Genomic DNA, 18504 nt, shown 5'->3' on the forward strand with positions numbered 1-18504 from the left:
GCAATATCTGAGGACATTTGAGACATTTTTGATTATTACGACTGGGGGTAGGGGTGTTAATAGTGGCTAGTGGTAGAGGCCAGAATGCTGCTAAACATCCTACAATGTACAGGACAGCCCTAGCCAGGAAGACTCATCTGGCCCCAAATGTCAGTGGTGACTAGGTTGAAAAACCTAGGTAATATAGCTAGTAAATAGCAGAGCCAGAACCTTTCTGACTATAAGGCCCAAATATGTTGTTTAAACCATCACACTCTGTCTCCCAAGGCCACAAAACAGCAAAAGCTAAAAACCTGAATTATGGAAAGCAATGAAGTATTAAATATTGACATTTCAGGGACAGTTTCACAGTGGAGAGGATATTACAAAAATAAATAGCCAATCACATTTGTTGTTGGTATTATTTTTAGTTTTTTTATTATTAGGTCTTGCTTTGGGACACTATTCATTTCAAAAGCTAATGAAGTTGCTATTTGTTGTTTATTTCAGGCGTCATTCTCTCAGAAGACCAACCTGTAGCACCCGTGTCATCTACCTCACCATGTGTCAGAAGGGAAAACTTGCCAGTTTCCAAAGTGTACATGCCAGAAACCATGGCCACATCAGCAATACCAACGAAGCCAGTTACCACAGAAACTCTACTCAGTAATAAAGTGAAGGGAAGAGGAGGCAAGGTGCAGCCCCCTTTCCGCCACCGATCGGAGGGCAGGCTAGAAGACAAAGATGCCTTGACAAAGTTGCCGCACCTGTCTTTGTCTCAGTATGACTTACTAGAAACAGACGTTTCTTTCCATCCCTGTGGGAGTGAGAACTCAGTCCTGATTCCAGAACCTACACATCATCCCAAGGGCTCCATCAGGGAACAGCTGCAAAGCAAGTCTCCTCAGGACAGCCTGAGCAGCAGCTGCCCTCAGTGTAACACAGTCATTACCAGACAGGTGGAGGAGCTGCTGGACACTTCCTGCCAGGTGGATCCTCCCTTGGATGAGGAAGTTAACTACTCCGATAGTGAGGTAGCTGTTACCCTGATTGACACTTCTCAACCTGGTGACCCGCTGAGCTTGCATGAGCCGATTAAGATTGTCATCACAATGAGCAGTACACCAAACTCCATGACAGACTTGGAAAGTTCTCTCCACCTGAAGGTGATTAGCACAGAGAGAAATGGTCCAAAGTTAGATGCTGAGCCAGCTACCCAAGGGGTAGCCAGTCCTCCAAACGGCGAGCAGATGCGAATTCCTGTCATCACCCTCGAGCTTTCTGAAGATGGGCAAGGAGGCACTATTTGTCCTGAAGGCAATGGGAGTGAAAGGGCACCAGAGAGACTGATGGTGGAGGAGTCCTCCAATCAGTGCTCTGGCTACGAATCTGGGGAGGGAGGTAATGCCACAAAAGACTATAGTCCTTCCCCAAGGGATCACTGTGAAGCAACCCCCCTACTCACACCCAATATGGCCTCCGAATCTGTGGGGGGAAGGGAAGGCCAGGCTAACCTTGACCCTTCGTCTTGTAGAAACAGCCAAGAAAAGAGACATGCCCGGGTCCTCAGTGTGGACAGTGGGACCGATGTCTTCTTGAGTAAGAGTGCCGCAGAAATTACTAACGATAAAGAGAAAACAATGCCAACTTCCAAATCTGACTTGGAGGCTAAGGAGGGACAAATACCGAATGAATCCAACTTCCTAGAATTTGTCTCCCTGTTGGAATCAATTAATACTTCCAAGGTAGTGGCAGCCAATCAGTCGAATGGCTCAACAGAGCACAACAAAGAAAGCAGGCTTCTTGGAGGTACGAGTCCACCGCAGTTCTGTTCTCATGACACGAAGAAGGCAATAAATCTCTTTCTAATTCTCCTTCTGTGATTTGATTCTGAAAATAACAGGGCAGTTATTGTGCAGTTGTTTGCTGCTTGGCTTTGTAATTCATATTTAACGAATGTGCCAATACTAAGCTCTGTGATGAGCATATATTAAAAGTGAGATACTTTACCAGGAAGGTCCCTGGGTGGCACAAATGGTTTGCAGCAGACTAACCTAAAGCTTGGCAGTTGGCACCCACCCAGTGGTGTGCGGAAGAAAGACCTGACAATCTGCTTCTGTAAAGATTATAGCCAAGAAAATCCTATGGAGCAGCTCTACTCTTTAAACACATGAGGTTGCCAGGAGTCAGAATCAGCTCCATGGCAACAGGTTTTGTTTGTTTTTCTACCAGGGAACGTAAGGCATTGTGATGAATTTTTTGCTTCCCTAGAAGGCAAGGATATTTATTACCAGGGAAACAAGCCATTATATTTTACTACAGCAATGACAACTCGCTATAAATGTCTCTTCCTTCATATAATAGATGCATTGTGGGAAAGCTGGTTATAAAGCTGATCTCTGTTAAGTGACTCTCCTTTTCCTGTTGAATTCCATTCCATTATAAAATTCTCTATGCAGAATTCTTTGATTATTTCAAGTTGTAAACATGATAATAACAAACACATAGCTCTTAATTTATGCCAGACGCTGCTCTAAGCCCTTTGCATACATTAGCTGGGGTGACCGCACAGGGTGGTTTGCCTAGGATGAGCTCTGCTTTTCATGTCGAAAGTTTCCCCAGGTTGACTGATACATTGTACAGTTATCCTTATATTAACTCATTAACTCCTCACATAACTTTATGTCATGGGTGTTATTATCATTCCTATTTTACACATGAGGACACTGAAGCTCAGAGGTTTTCACTAACTTTCCCAAGTTCGTATCTCTAGTAAGTGGCAGAACTGAGGTTTGATCCCAGGCGGTCTGGCTTCCCAGCCCAACCTCATAATAACTGAACTGTATTGCCTACATGAATACGAAGATTCAATTTTTGTCAGTTTCCTCATGGATAAAATTGTTACTGGACTAGAGTTTTTATAAAATCTTTAAATTTCCACATTTCTGTGATTTTTGAGTACATAATTTCTGCATCTCTCTGTGCTGAGATGGTGTTTATATGGAATGATTGCTTGCTGGAAGTCGTAGCTGTGCTTGGTAACTCCTTTTCTTTGCTGTAGGCTATAGCACTTCTTAGTGCTGGTATTATTCCATTGCTGCTGGCCACTCTGTTCTCTGGGACAGCCAGGAGCCGAGGCTTCCTGTATTGGTGGCCCTGAGAAATTCGCTCTTTGGTTTTTCTTTTTTCTTTAAAGAGCAATGCCAAAAGGAGTGCCATGCATGCAGATTGATCCTGCTATCTTTTCAAGAGAGACTTAGTATGTACAGAAATTTGTTGTTAGGTGCGATCGAGTTGATTTTCCACCCATAGTGACCCCGTGTGACAAAGTAAAACTGCCCCATAGCTGATTTCCAGGTCTTTCTCCCTCAGAGCCTCTGAGTGGGTTCGAACTGCCAACCTTTTAGTTAGCAGCTGAGTGCTTGATTGCTGGGCCACCAGGCCTCCTGGCCTGTTAAATTCAGTAAGTCTGAATACTTAATTATACAAAGTGAATCTGTTCTCTAATTTACTATTTCTATGTATCTGGGATTTTACCTATAGAACTAGTTAAGAGCAAGAAAGATTTGGTCAAACCTTCTAACAAACATAAGCAGTCATGAAAGCAGGATTACTTTTTGATACAAGATTTGGGTGCTCATCATTTATTCAATATAAAGATTCATGCATCTAGATCAGCACTGTCCAATAGAACCTTTTGCAGTGATGAAATACCCCATATCTACTGTCTAATACTGTATCCACTAGCCACATGTAGCTACTAAGTACTTGACGTGTGGATAGAAACTGAGAAACTGAATTTTTAGTTTTATTGAATATTAGTTCATTTAAATAGCCACACATGGCTGGAGGCTCCCGTATTGGACAGTCCCCATCCGGACACCTTTGTGTCTCCTTGGGAAGCTGTGTGCATGGTGGACAGAACTCTGACTTTGGAACCTGGGTAAGCTTGGATGAGTTTTTAAATCCATCTGACTCACAGTTTCTTCAGTAAAACAGGAGTAATATATTATAGATTTATTGTGAGGATTAAGTCAGGAAAATATATGAAAAGTCCTGATACTTAATGCACTAAAGCCTTTTATTCCGATTGCCCCCTCAGGCCATATATATAGTTTATCTGGCTTGTCCACTTAAGTTTCCCATCCTTTTAAATTCTTTAGCCAGCCATGTTCAATCCGAACAGTATTAAATTGGAAATCTAGTGTCATGCAAAGAGATATGGATACTCTAAGAGTTTCTATGGAAGAGAATAGGCTTGGATGTCAGGAACTTGGAGTTAAAGCAGGGAGGGAGGCATTGGAATGGATTATATGCCTCTGGCTAGAGGTTTTTAATTGAAGGAAGAAAGGAAAGGACTATAGTAAGTCTTCTAGTTCTTGTAAGGCAGTTAATGCCAAAGGTCACAGATTAGATAGCTAACCTAGAGGTAATATTGCCTTACTTCTCGATCACCAAAGAATATTTTGTTGTTTACTGTAATCTAAAAACCCAATTTTGGAGAATATTTACAAAACAATGTAACAGTTTAAAGATATTAGCAGCCTAGGGAATTGTCTTAGTCAAGGTTCTCTAGAAAAACAGAATTACATATATATGTATGTCTCTCTATATATACATATTTATATCTCTATCCACCTATCTACAAAGAGACATAGGGATTGGCTCACATGATTGTGGGGTTTGGCAAGCCAAAATCTGTAGGTCAGGTGACAGGCTGGAGACTTGCTGGCTTACATCCCAAGATTCATAGGTCAGGTGATGAAAAGAGTACAGAGTGGTGAGAGTGCAAGTTCTATTTATATATAGTTTGGAGGCAGACCACACCCTAAGGAAACTCCTTTTTCAAATGATTGATTGATTACATTATATTCATGTGCATTGTGGAAGAGGATTATGTTACATTGCACTAGATTGCATTATGGAACAGCAACTAATCTAGTGTTTGGCCAAACTACAGGGAACCATAGCATAGCCAAGCTGACACACAGAATTAACCATCACAGGAATGTTACCTAATCTTTTTTCTGCAGGACAATAGAACAATGCTTGAACTTTAACATGATCGAAAAAGTATATGTGATTTCCCAATTCTCTCCAACACATGCTTATTTCTAGCCCCATTCATCTCCACAAATAGCTTTAGAATTATCCTTAGACTTTGATAATATCCCAAAGCTCAAAGCTGTGGAAAACCACATGCAAATATTTATCAAAATACATTTTAAAATACATTTTTATGCAGATATTTTACTTCTAGAAGTTTCTAAGAACATAATCATGGATATATGCAGATTTCTTATTGAAGAACTGAAAAATTGAAACATCCTAAATTTATGACAATAAAATAGTGCTAGTTAAGTAAATTATCCTGTATCAATGTAATATCATATAACCACCATGTTTGGATGATGTAGAAGAATATCTAATGACATTGTATATTTATATTGCCTTAATATAAATATAATAGTCATAAAACAACATCTGTATTATGATTTCATTTTTGTAAAATGGAAAAAAGACTGGTGTGATACACAGCAAATTGCCTCCAGTGTTTATGTGAAGGATGACAGGGAAAAGAGTGATTTAAATTTTTTTTTCTCTTGCTTTTCTCTAGTTTTAAATTATATGCAATGAATATATATTGATTTTATAAACAAAAATTCCCATAAATTTTTAAACGGAAAAGGAAAAAAAACTTGTCCATATGCTGACATATGAAATGTACCCATTTAAGAGACAGGGAGACTAAGCCATGATAAAGAGATGTGAACAGATAAATCCAAACACATGCAGTGATGAAGGGGTAGGGCTTTCTGAATGCTTGTTTTCTTCATCTTATTTTTCTGTGCCTTGCTGTGATTTTTAAGTGACATTATCACTGGCTAATGCTGTTTGTTATGATAGGGCTTTTTCATAAATGTGTTTCTTGCAAAATGTGAAAACACATCTTGGCAAGCTGTCAAATGAAATGCAAATATTTTTGTACCGATCAAATTTGAACAGTGGTTTCACAGGTGTGCTGGAAATGGTTGTCTTTAGGACTCACATAGAAGCCAGCAATGTTTCTCTAATTACTTGAAGTCTAAGATTGGAAAGCCTTGTTATATATGTAATAATTTGATTCAGACCCCTTGGGAGCTAATAACTTTACCCACTGAGGCAGATCCGTCCTAGTGGTGTGTCTAGGGAGGGTCCAGTCCTAAGAAGTACATTCTGTTCAGGGGTACCCTTCTCTCAGGCCCATGTTGGTGAACTGTAGAACCCAAAATTTACTCAGAAGAAGGTAGCTACTGGTACCTTGCTCGTGATAATACAATGGTCATTTTGACCTTAAAAGTGGCTGATGGGGTGTGTCCTAGATAAAGGAAAGACTGATCTCACAAACATTACAGCCTAGGAAACCCTCTGGGGCAGCTCTATTCTGCCCTTCCCTTTAAGAACCATTGGGATATATGGTTGTCCACCAACATCTTCAATTTTGCATAATGTTGTAAGCTATGACCCTTATTAAATCATTCTGTATCTATACATCTTGGAATTCTCATCCACCTTAAAATATTCTCAGGGTGAGGACTTAGTATCTCATTATGACCTGTACGGTGTTGGCTGTATAGTTAAAGATCAGCTACACTTAACATGTGTTTGCTTCATGAAGGAACCATTCTACCTTTCATTTGAAGATATAGATTTGGAGAATGAGAAGGAAAAATTGATAAGATTATGAAATGATAAATGGTCCTAAAACTCTGACATAAGAGTAGCAATAGCCAGGTTTGTTAATATAACTTTTGTTTTATCTGATGCTGTCCATTTGTGACTTATGAACTTTTCAAGCCTAAGTGTTCCAAATGGGTGATTTCCAACCTGGGCAAGCCCGTGGTAACTGGAGTTACTTCAAGGAAGTCCCTGACTCCGTATGTAAAATAGATGGTGTTTGTAGATGTTTCCAGGGCAATAAAGACACGTCTCAAACATACAAGTACTTCTGGTTTTCAAGTATACTTAGGTGCTTTCATAATTAGGAAGCCCTGTGGCACAATGGAGCCCTGGTGGTTCAGTGGTTAAGCACTTGGTAGCTAATCAAAAAGTTGGCAGTTTGAGCCTGCCAGCTGCTTCTCAGGACACAGAGGTGGCGGTATGCTTCTGTAAAGATCACAGCCTTGGAAGCTCTGTGGGGCAGTTCTGCTCTGTTCGATAGGGTTGCTATGAATCAGAATCAACTTGACAACAATGTGTTTGCTTTTTTTCTGGGCGGTACAATGGTTAAGGGCTTGGCTACTAAATGAAAGGTCAGTGGTTCAAACCCACCCATGGATCTGCAGAAAAGACCGATGACCTGCTCCCGTAAACATTACAGCCTAGGAAACCCTCTGGGTCAGCTCTATTCTGTCCTTCCCTTTCATGACCATTGGGATATATGAGGTGGCATAAATGTCCACCAATACTTTCTGCCTCCCGTGTTTCTTGGGAAACTTTCCCGTTTTTGTGCATGCTGCTGCAAAATAGAGGCTTATATAACTGTTTGAAGTGGAAGGAATGGGCGTATGCCACAAGTTACTGTTTTTACAGGGTATTATATGACGTGATGTTGAGTGGATGTTTTTGGTATAAAAAATACAGATTTTGTTAAGTTTTTTTGGGGACATATATGTCCCATTGGACTCTGTAGGGGGAAGAATTAGAAGGACACGTATGTCTTTCTGGATTCAGAGAGTAGGACTGGTGGGATGAGGCAAGAAAAAAATCCATAGTACCTACCAAAAATTCAAACAAATGCAATGATTCAGTCTGCATTCCATTAATGAAAATACATGGTATTGACAAAAAATTCAAAGCAGAAAATAATCGGGTCTTGATAGGGATTCTGTACGGTCATTATGAGTTGAAAGGTGACACAACAACTTTCATAATTAATATAATGAAAATTTATTGAAAAGCATTCTGAATTCATAGGAGCTGGTGGTGCAGTGGTTGAACGCTCAGCTGCTGACTGAAAGGTTGGTGGTTTGAGGCCACCAGCAACTGTATGGGAGAAAGATGTGGCAGTTTGCTTCCTTAAAGATTACAACCTTGGAAACTCTGTGGAGGAGTTCTACTCTGTCCTATAGGGTCACTATAAGTCAGAATCGACTTGATGGCCATGAGTTTTTTTTTGGTTCTATTTACAATTTCTGTCTATGCCTATTTCAGATTTGGTAATTTATTTCCAAGTGCTTTCACATGTACTTTCTTATTTAATATTATATTAACCCACAAGAAGCAATGTTTTTCAGATATCTGTTCCCAGGAGAAAAAGGAGGAAATCCTGGAAAGTGAAAAGCCCAGTGGACACAATTCCAGACAAGGAAAACTGGATGTGCAAAGTCAAGACCACACTAACACGAGCCCTGTGTTCACTGAACCGGCCAAGATTACGGCCCTGTAAGGATAATTTACTTAGCTTCCCATTGGTGCAAAGTGTGAGACCGCCTCATTTACTGGCTGCTTCTTTTAATGTTTTATTGAGGATAAGGAGAAATTCCTAATAGTTTTTGAAACTTTTATATATGTTAAGTTTCCAGGGCAATAGACAAAGACAAATAATCTACAGGGTAACTTCTCAACAAGATAGTTCCGTCTTGCAAGTCGTCAGTGGGCCTGAAACATCTGTGCAAGATGAGATATCTGTGGATGCTATGCATGTCTTCATTGATGAACATGGTAAGTCTTGAAAGCTCTTTAGTAAGGGGCTTTGGGGATAGCTGGCAGCTTTCTCAGGACTCACTATGGTCTCTTAGCCTGAGCACCAAACTTTGGAACAAGAAAACTTGGTTGTATGATTGTGCACAGAATGTTCTTAGAGAATGTTGTGCTCCCTCCTGGCTCAGGGACTTTACACACACCATGTCCATATGCCTGCAATGCACTACACACACGCACACACACACACACACTGTATTTTGACGCAAATAACACGTGCCTTCTACTTTTGTTTGTCTACTGCTCCCTCCAACCAGGGAGTATTTTCCTAAGCGTGCTATGCTAATTTTTTTACAGCAACATGTAAAAATAAATTGGCATAGCAGCCCTTATGAAAATACCTTGCAGTGGGAGGGAATTGTTGGCAAACAAACGTAGAAGGCGTGTAATGTTGGTGTAAAAATCTGGCACTTCAGATACCAATTCTAAAGGAAAACCTTTCCTGGACTGCCCAGACTTGATCAGGTTCCTCTGCTTTTTACTCTCTTAATATCCTGTTCTTTTCCTTCTTTGATTCTATTATATTTATAATTACTTATTTACTTATAAAATTTCATTAATGATATTTTCCCCCTTGAAAAATTGTAAACTTCAGGAGGGCAATGCCCAGCACCCAATAAATATTTGTTGGCTGTAGGTTGAAAATCTGACCTTGATGTATTGTTTCACTGCCTTGTTATAAAATTAAAGATCACAACCTTGGAAACCCTGTGGGGCAGCTCTACCCTGAAAGAGCCCTGGTGGCACAGTAGTTAAGCACTCAGCTGCTAACCAAAAGATTGGCAGTTCAAACCCATCACCCGCTCTGAGGGAGAATGATGTGGCAACCTGCTTCCGTAAAAGATTTACAGCCTTGGAAATCGTGTAGGGCAGTTCTACTCTGCCCTGTAGAGTCGCAATGAGTCGGAATTGACTTGCCGGCAATAGGTTTGGTTTTGGTTTGGTATATATAGATCAGTAGTTTATAGTTTTAAGTGCTTTTCAATCTGTAGAAATACTAAGACAATGGTTATTATGAGAGTGGCTTTTATGTTATAAAGAAAAACATTATCACTTATATCAAAGCCGCTAGAGGGGCTCTTTCCTCATGAAGTTTCTTTGGATATAGTTATAATTTGTAATGTTTCTCTGAAGAAGGTACTCCTGAGAACATTTTTGGGGAGAGACTTTTAGAAGAGCAACTAATTTTTACACTTCAATACCTGAACCCTCTTTAGAAGAGCTAATTTAACTCTGTAAGTTAATTCTGCTGCCAATTTTCCTCATTACCAGACACCTCATTGCTCAGGTGCTGTGACACTGCTCATCTGCACAGTCAGTGGGGGATGGCACGTCTGTGAAGCCTCTTTGTGCACCCAGTTCTGATGGGACTGTGTACAGAAAACACCCAGCTACAGCACAGCACAGATCACATTGACACGAGAAGGGAATACTCACACAAAAAAGGAAGAGAATATATAAAAAGTGAATGTAGAGAAGATACAAATCAATCAATACAAAGCAATTAATAAGTAACCAACATGAAAACTTAAGTAAGCAAATTATCGGTGAGGTAGGGCAAGAACAATTCCATAGTGAGGCTTCTTTTAGATATTCTTCATCTTCTCACGATACACATTTTGTGGAGAAATATAAGGGATGGACCCAGATTGTCAGCTAAAATTATTAAAGTGGTCAAAAAAACGAGTTCCTCTACCTTGAAAATAGCATACGCCAAAATGGTCAGATGTAAGTCATTGTATAACATCCTTTGCTGAAATTTCTTGATTTTATAGGGGAAATTAGATCCTGTTATTTAAAATCTGGAAATCAGAAAGAAGGACCTTTGCAACATCAGCCGTCAAATTATGACTGGTTTTCGAATACTCGGTAAGTGGAGCTTTATTTTTAGGTTTGGGAGTTGTTACATTGCTGGGGGCTATGCAACTTGCTTGAACTGAAAATGAAGTGAGGGATCCTGGTGTAGAATGAATGTGTTAATCAGCTTGTAGGTTGTCAAGGCCTGTGGTTCTGGTGTTAAAGAACAAGAAAACCCTACTTTGTAGAATAAGAAGCTTTTCATAGTAGCCACTGCCAAAAATGAACATAATTTGTAGGTATAATTAGAGAAGAACCCTATGTAAGCATGATCCAAAAAGAAAAAAACAAACAAACAAACAAACCCCGTTGCCATCGAGATGATTCCGACTCATAGGGACCCTACAGGACAGAGTAGAACTGCCCCATAGCGTTTCCAAGGAGTGGTTGGTAAATTAGAACTGCCGACCTTTTGGTTAGCAGTCCAGCTCTTAACCACGGTCCCGCCAGGGCTCCATAAGCATGATAATACTCATACTTGACGAAAGATGGTGACGACCACTCGAGAACACATTAAACATGTCCTAGTGGGTTGGTTAAAGATATTAGCTCTCATTCACATGAATGAAGGTAAGCTGTTTATAGACAGATCATCTAAACGTCATTCTTATTTTACTTCAGGATGTGTTGAATAAACCAAAACCAAAAACGAAAAAACCCATTGCTGTCGAGTTGATTCCGACTCATAGGTTTCTTATTTTAATTAAATGGATATTAAATTAGCTTGCATACCCTGAGCATACACTAATAAATGGCAACGTTAGGCAAACTGTAGACCTTCTTCGTGGCAGACTGAGTTCATACTGAGTTTAAAGGTTCTTTGCAGAGAATCCAGATGAACGTGTATCAGTTCCCTGCTCTAAATGGAGAAGTGAACTTTATCTCTTGCTTTAGAATTGTATGTAACATTGAGGATTTATGGGGGGCTTTGTGCGATAACTGGAATGGCTGAGGCTTCACACCTGGAGAGTATAAAAGGAGTTATGTTATTTATGTTAGTTGCCATGGAGTCAGCTGTGACTCATGGTGACCCCACACGCAACAGAACGAAATGTTTCCCAGTCCTCTTCACTATTGTTAGTATGCTCGAGTCCATTGTTGTGGCTGTTGTGTTCTGCCTTCCAACCCAAGGGGCTCATTTTCTAGCACTATATCAGACAATAAGGAGCCCTGGTGCCACAGTGGCTGAACGCTCAGCTGCTAACCGAAAGGTTGGTGGTTTGAACCCACCAGTGGCTCAGCAGAAGAAAAGACCTAGCAATCAGCTCCCATAAAGATTACAGCTTGGGAAACCCTATGGACAGTTCAACTCTGTCCTGTAGGGCTGCTATGAATCGGAGTCGACTGGATGGCACACAACAACAACAACATATCAGACAACATTCTGTTGTGATCTGTAGGGTTTCATTGCCTAAATTTTGGAAGTAGATTGCCAGGCCTTTCTCCCTAGGCTTTTTTAATCCGGAAGCTCCACGAAAACTGGTGGCATAGCTTCCAGCATCATAGCAACAAGCAGGTCACCATAAGATGACAAACTGACAGACAGGTGGTGGAAAAGGCATTATAATTGCAAATCCTATGATCCTGTGTCCTTTTCCAAGCTCAAAGTTTCCTTCCTAGGTGTTTATGGGAAGTTCAAGGAGTGCCTCCCACATGCCTAGAATAGAGTCTGTCTTTGACCTTCCAGTCAGACTTCCATGTGGAAATCTGCTAAGTCCCAACCTTTCAAGGCATTCTCCTGCCACTGCCATGCAGGCTCTCAGCGTTTGGTACACCTAGTGAGCACTGTGTCTCTCCCTGTCACACAGACCCCACTGAACCTGGGCGCTGAGGCAGCCCTGCTTCTGTGGGATACATACCCAGCTCTCCGTAGCCCACCTTTCCTTCCTATCTTCCCCATCTTCCTCAGGCCCCCGCCCACCAATAAAACGCAAACAGAAAACAAAATACCTCCGTCTCCAGCCAAAAATCCAAAGTCCCCATGCCAGTGGATTCCCGAGAGGGGAGGGATCTCTACTCCAACCTCCCAGAATATTGTGTTGCAATGATCTGATGAGCTTAGTTGTCTATGATGGCAGCTTTCTCAGATGAAATGCTTACTTGCTTGAGAAAACAGCTTTGAAAACTGTCATATTATTTTGCAATCTCCAGTTGAAATTTGTGGTGTTTTTAACTACATTTAGAGCAAATACAGGCCTCTCTTTGTTCTTGTTTTACTGGGTAAATGTACTTCATGTTTCCCCTACTTAAATAACTGCACTTACTTGCCTCTGATGCCAGTTAAGATAAGACCACACGGGCAAAGCCTTAAAAAACGAAAAATACGCAATGTGCAAATAAGGATTAAAGAGAGTGCCTATTGAGTTTTCTCTAAGCACCACTTTTTTAAACCATTCTTCATTCACCAAAAGCCACCTATTAACTTGCTTTTACCCCTTAATTACTTTTTATTAAATTTCCTCCAACTCTTGCTTTTTCTCATTTCCCCTGCATTTCCTTACCACATTATAGTTTTTATGTTTAGCCTACCTTCCATTTCTACAGCTGCCTGGACTTAGCTTTGCCACAATGAGTTTCCTCTTAGTGAAGCAGCTTTTGGAGAGAAGGCCAGGCTGTGACACTGCTGAGGTGTTGGGGGATATCGAACGTGTTTGTGCTGAGCTTGCTCGTGAGGCCGTGTAGTTTTGTGCAAAGTCTCAAAACAACAGGCCTTCCTACCTCTGCCTTGTTGTGATGGCGTTTTACTGGTTTTGCGTCTCTTGAGAACCCAGCCTAAGACACTTGTCATGGACATTGAAGGGGTAGGCCCCTTTCTGTTACAAATGACGGAAACCCAAGTCAAACTGGACTACTTGAAAGTGGGAGTTTTGGGTTCATGTAAGTGAGAGGTCTCAGGCATATCTGTCTTCAGGAGCTTCTGGGTACAGAGATTCAGATGTCGCCATCAGGCTGTGAGGTCTCATTCTTCATCCCTCCCCCGCTCCCCTGTTTTGACTCTGCTCCCAGTCTCATCTTTGTAGTCAAATAATGGCTGTCGTAGTCCCAGACCGTACATCTCATCCTAGTCCAGCAGGAACAGCATGTTTCTTTCCCATGAAGCCCAGCAAGAGTTTCATCGTGTCTGATTGGTTCTGACTGGGTTATGTACCCTGAGCCAAGGGACACGCTTAGCATGGGCCTGCTTACACAGGCAGAGCTGGAATTGTAGGTAGGGCCCCTCTGAGAGCGGGGAGAAGGACCTGGCTTTCCAGTGGGAAATTGGAGTAGGACTGGTAGATGCCTCACAAACTCCCAGCTCTGTGAAAGGGCAACTGAATTAATTTGCAAGCTTCTTTAAAGAGAAAAATTTTGTAAAAGCTTTTTCCCCTTGAAAAAAAGCTTTATGTGACATCCCTACTAGCCTCTAACATTGCCTGAACACAGCCTATTCCATATTCATGTTCCAGCATGTTCTGCAGTATGAATTTGCCTCATATGCCAAGTTCTTGGTCTTTGGCGACCAGCTCTTTCCACAAATTATTTGACAGGGAGTTGGCCTTAAGAGTCCTAGGAAAGAGTGACACATTATCATGTGTAGCTTCTTTTTTTTTCGTGCTCCGAAAAGAAAATAAAATAATACACATGTTTACTCTTATATATATAGAATATTCTTTGGGAATGTACATTTTCCCTACAGTGTCTACTCTTTTAAATGTTGTTCTTTGAGACGGGTAGTAGAGGGGACTTGGTTATGGAGTACTGGGGCAATTTGATGATCCATTTGGGCATAGTAGATGTGTTATGCTTCCTGTCTGGTGTATGAACACAAAGCTCTAGTCACTTCACTTAGTAAAATTATAACATTGAAGCAGCTCCCCAGGCAGTTCTGGGAAAGCTGCCATCTGCTCAATCCATGCTCTGGAAAAATGGCTCCGTCCTTTGTAAAAGCATATGATCTTCTGGATGCAAACTATGGTATGATAGGATTGTGGCGGATCGTCCAGTAGTCCCAAACTCCTCCCCAGACTCCAAAACATCAAATGCTGTGTCATCCATTCGTGGGAGGCTAATTTCTTTGGATTTGCAATAAGTGTTGGCTTTTGTGGAAATCCGTGATGTAACAAATTGATACTATGAGGGAAAAATAGGTGTAAAATAGGATAAAACCAAGCTAGCTGGTTCAATTTAAATGTTTTAATCCCTGCATTAACATACATTCCATGTGTGTAGGTGGGGAGGTGGTGGAGCCATCCCTGTCTCTCACACAAGAGGTAAAGGATGATATCAGAGCAAAATGCAGCTGATGAATGCAATGTGAGCAGGTCAGATTTCATAACATGGAAGGGCCAAGTAGCTCGCACTTCACTCCTGTGTTCCAGGGTGCCTCCCAAGTCTCTTTGTGGTAGGCAAGGGTATGGCGGTTCCTGGTCCTGTACCAGTTGTGGTAGGAGCAGCCATCATTTCTTAAAGACTTACAGTTTGCTAAGAGCTGTGCTAAATGTTAAATTATCTAGTGTTGTCTACACAACAGAGCTGAGGTAGATGATATTAGCTACATTTTCTAGAAAAGGAAACTAAAACTGATTAAGTAACCTGCTCAACCTTGCGTAGTCAGTACAGGGCAGGTAGGCATTTACATTTCCCTCCCTGCTCCCCTCTGACACAAGCAGGGGTCACAAACACAGACTTCTTTGGACCTGGGCAGGTGACATAAGTAGGTGAAGTGGGCCTAGTGTCATAGGGTTAGAGTTGCGGCGACTGTGGTGAACTGGGGGGCATTTATCCCATCTACAAATGGCTGCTTGGTTTCAGTCTTTTTATGCCAGCACTGTAAGCCTGGGGTGACTAGATTTTCCTTCTTTTTCATAAGGAACTAGAAATCCACATTTGTCTTTAAAAACCTATTTTGTTCCATGTTGTCAATTAATTTAAATTTTCTTGAACTACCACAGGCTACAAATAGCGTGTGTGTGGTGGGCTCTGGCCTGTTGGCTCCAGGTTTGCAACTCCTGCTCTGAAGCCTGGGCTTACCTGTGCTGTGCGGGCTGCCTCCTGTGGGGAGGCTCCTGGTCACACGGGTGATACACCCTTACCTGGCGCCCCACTGCTGAGCAGTATTCAGTGAGAGGCTCCTGGCCCCAACCCACTTCATGCTCTTGTTTCTCTCCTCTGCCCAGGCCCACACTAGCAGGCCTCAGCCCTTCCTCCCAAGCATTTGTGCTTCTTTGCCTAGCGTGCCCGACTATACTCTTCTCTGCCTCTTGACATGATTACCTTTCAAAGCTCAGGTTAAAGTCTGCTTCTTTTATACTCCTTTCCCTTATTGATCCTTACAGTGAAAATAAATCCATCTCTGTTGTTGCCAAAGAGCACTAATCCCATTTTCCCTGGTACTCCATGTATTTTGGAAGGCTCCCGTTTCATCCTAAAGAAAAGTGACCATGACTACCAGTTACCAGTTGCTGTTGGGTCAATTCTGACTCACGCCAACCCCATGTATATCAGAGTAGAACTATGCTCAATAGGGTTTTCAATGACTGGTTTTTTGGAAGTACATTACCAGGCCTTCCTTTCAAGGTGCCTATGGGTGGACTATTATACTTGATAGCACTGTATGGGTGGACTCAAACCACTAGTCATTTGGTTAGCAGCCAAACACACTAACTGCACCACCCAGGAGCTTTATGACTAGTCTGACTCAATAGCCCTCATTTAGCCCTGTATATCAGGTATGCAATAAATTTTTAATTGAGTCAAACTTGGAAGTGACAAAGATAGCCTCATTGGAGGTCTGGACCGTGAGCATTTAGGAACAGCAGGTGAGAAGTGGAAGAGGAAGAGAAGAGTCAGTTATGGGGGCCATGAAGGGCTGGTTAGGAGTTTAGGACTTGGTTCTGTTGGCAGCAGGAATGACTGGGCCTATTTGCAGAGAAAGACAACCTGATTAATGTGGGATTACAAACATAACACCAGCCTTGTGATGGCTGGAGGGAAGAGAAGTTCTAGCAGTTTGCCTTGTCAACACATTTGAACACAAAATGTAGTCTTTCTCTATAAGCGAGAAAACTGAGGGAAAAATTCCTGCAAAATGACTCTCCTTAATCCACTCCAAATAGAAATACGGGATGGAGACTCAAATCAAATTATCTAGCCTGTGTTCCATTCATTCGCAAGGAAATAATCCTCTATATCCGTATGAAAGACAAGTGTGATGGAAAGTCTGACACTGGGGGCCATATTTCCTTGAAATCAGAGGTTTAGTACCTCACTGCATAAACAACTTTTAGTCTCAGACTGACCTGGGTTCAAATTACAGCACTAATATTTCATTTACTTTTTGCTTGACCTTGAACAATTTGCTTAAGCAACTTAAGCAATAGTTTTCTTATTCACAGATGAGGGTAATACTAGTAATTAATTCACAGGGTTGCCTTAAAAACATAAATTTGATAGCATATACTGGGCTTAGAACAGAACCTGCAATAGAGAATACTCGGTAAATGTTCTAAACGAAACCAAACCTGTTGTTGTCCAGTTGATTCCGACTCATGGCGACCCTATAGGACAGAGTGGAACTGCCCCATAGGGTTTGCAAGGAGCAGCTGGTGGATTCGAACTGCTGACCTTCTGGTTAACAGTCATAGCACTTAACCACTGTGCCACCAGGACTCTCAGTAAATATTATCTGTTATTTTCTCTGGACAGAGCAGTCAGAAAATGGCTAAGTTTCACTTTGACTTTAAACAGCAAAAGGTTCTGACTTTTGGTCGGGTGGAAGCCTTTCCTCTAGCACTTTTATGAGTCACTTTACGTGATGTACTTTGTACTCTCCTTATGAACTGTTGCGTTCCAACATCATGGCACCTGTAGGAACTTTAGAGTCCTTGGTACTTTAATATTATGTTCCTGACTTTTAATGCCATTAAGTTTTGAGTTCGCCTATAGTAAACATGAACTTTGATTTTGTACTGGGAAGGCATCCTAGTCGGGGTTGTTGCTAAGCCATTCACCATGGAAGACATTGGAAAAGCAGGCTGTTCCCTGTAAGACAATTTCAGTGACTGGGATTGCCTCCAACTAAGCCATTAAATACTGATTCTTATTATTGGCAAGAAAGGCATTCCTCCTTGTCATTGTTAAACTTGTTGCCATGTGACAGTTTCATATCCCTTTCTCCCAAGTATGAATAGGGAATTGTTTGTAATGTAACTTCCATATCTCTTTGGGGACTCATGGAGGAAACCGGGAGAGGAAACTAATTTCCCTCCTTGGCCCCACTGTCATTGTGGGAACCTATATACTTCTTGTTGACTGCCAAGGCAATATAAGCAGCACTTTCCGGCTGGACCATAGTTGTCTATGACTATGAAAAAAAAAAAAAATTTTTTTTTTTTTTTAGGTACCTTTAATAACATTATATAATATAGTTGTGTTTTCCCCAGAAACTAGGTTGAGGGAACTATGGCTTGAATTGCAGGACTTAAAATTGCTGCTTGGAAAAACTTTCAACAGATAAATTCACTTCAGTGTTTCATTATCCAGAACACAAGATTGATTCAGTAGCTCTGGGGTAAAGGGGGTTAATTTGCCCAGAAAGTTGCTATTCAGTGTGTTTTGTGTCCAAATCTTTCATTGCAGGATGGATTCTTGTTATTCCTCTGGAGGTCTTGCAATTAAACCTTGGTAGTTTTTGTTCAGCAAAGATTTGCATTTCTTTTGTCTGTAAATTCTTCCAATCAGCATATCCTGTAAGATATATAACCATGCTTCAATATTAATCCGACTTTTCCAGTCTCATAAGCCATCTGATGGAAATGCATACCAAATACATATAATTGGGTCCCCAGTGAAATCTGATGGAAAGATGTAGGTATTTACATTTATTTTGAGGACCTGCTATTTATAAAGTAGACAAAGTAATCATCCTGAATGGAAGACCCCTTCTGG

The 18504-nt window shown here is 41.2% G+C and overlaps 1 protein-coding gene across 2 annotated transcripts in view; it reads left to right on the plus strand.

The window, feature by feature from the left end:
• PCNX2 (pecanex 2) overlaps nucleotides 1-18504 on the plus strand; it is a 360390-nt gene that overhangs the window by 39988 nt on the left and 301898 nt on the right. For both annotated transcript variants that reach the window (XM_049868166.1, XM_049868167.1), the window contains exons 5-8: nucleotides 490-1788; nucleotides 8256-8403; nucleotides 8537-8682; nucleotides 10497-10590. In XM_049868166.1, coding sequence (XP_049724123.1) covers nucleotides 490-1788; nucleotides 8256-8403; nucleotides 8537-8682; nucleotides 10497-10590 — 1687 coding nt within the window. The remainder of the gene's footprint in view (nucleotides 1-489; nucleotides 1789-8255; nucleotides 8404-8536; nucleotides 8683-10496; nucleotides 10591-18504) is intronic.

The sequence above is a fragment of the Elephas maximus genome, chromosome 24 (genome assembly GCF_024166365.1).
Source record: "Elephas maximus indicus isolate mEleMax1 chromosome 24, mEleMax1 primary haplotype, whole genome shotgun sequence".
NCBI lineage: Eukaryota > Metazoa > Chordata > Mammalia > Proboscidea > Elephantidae > Elephas > Elephas maximus.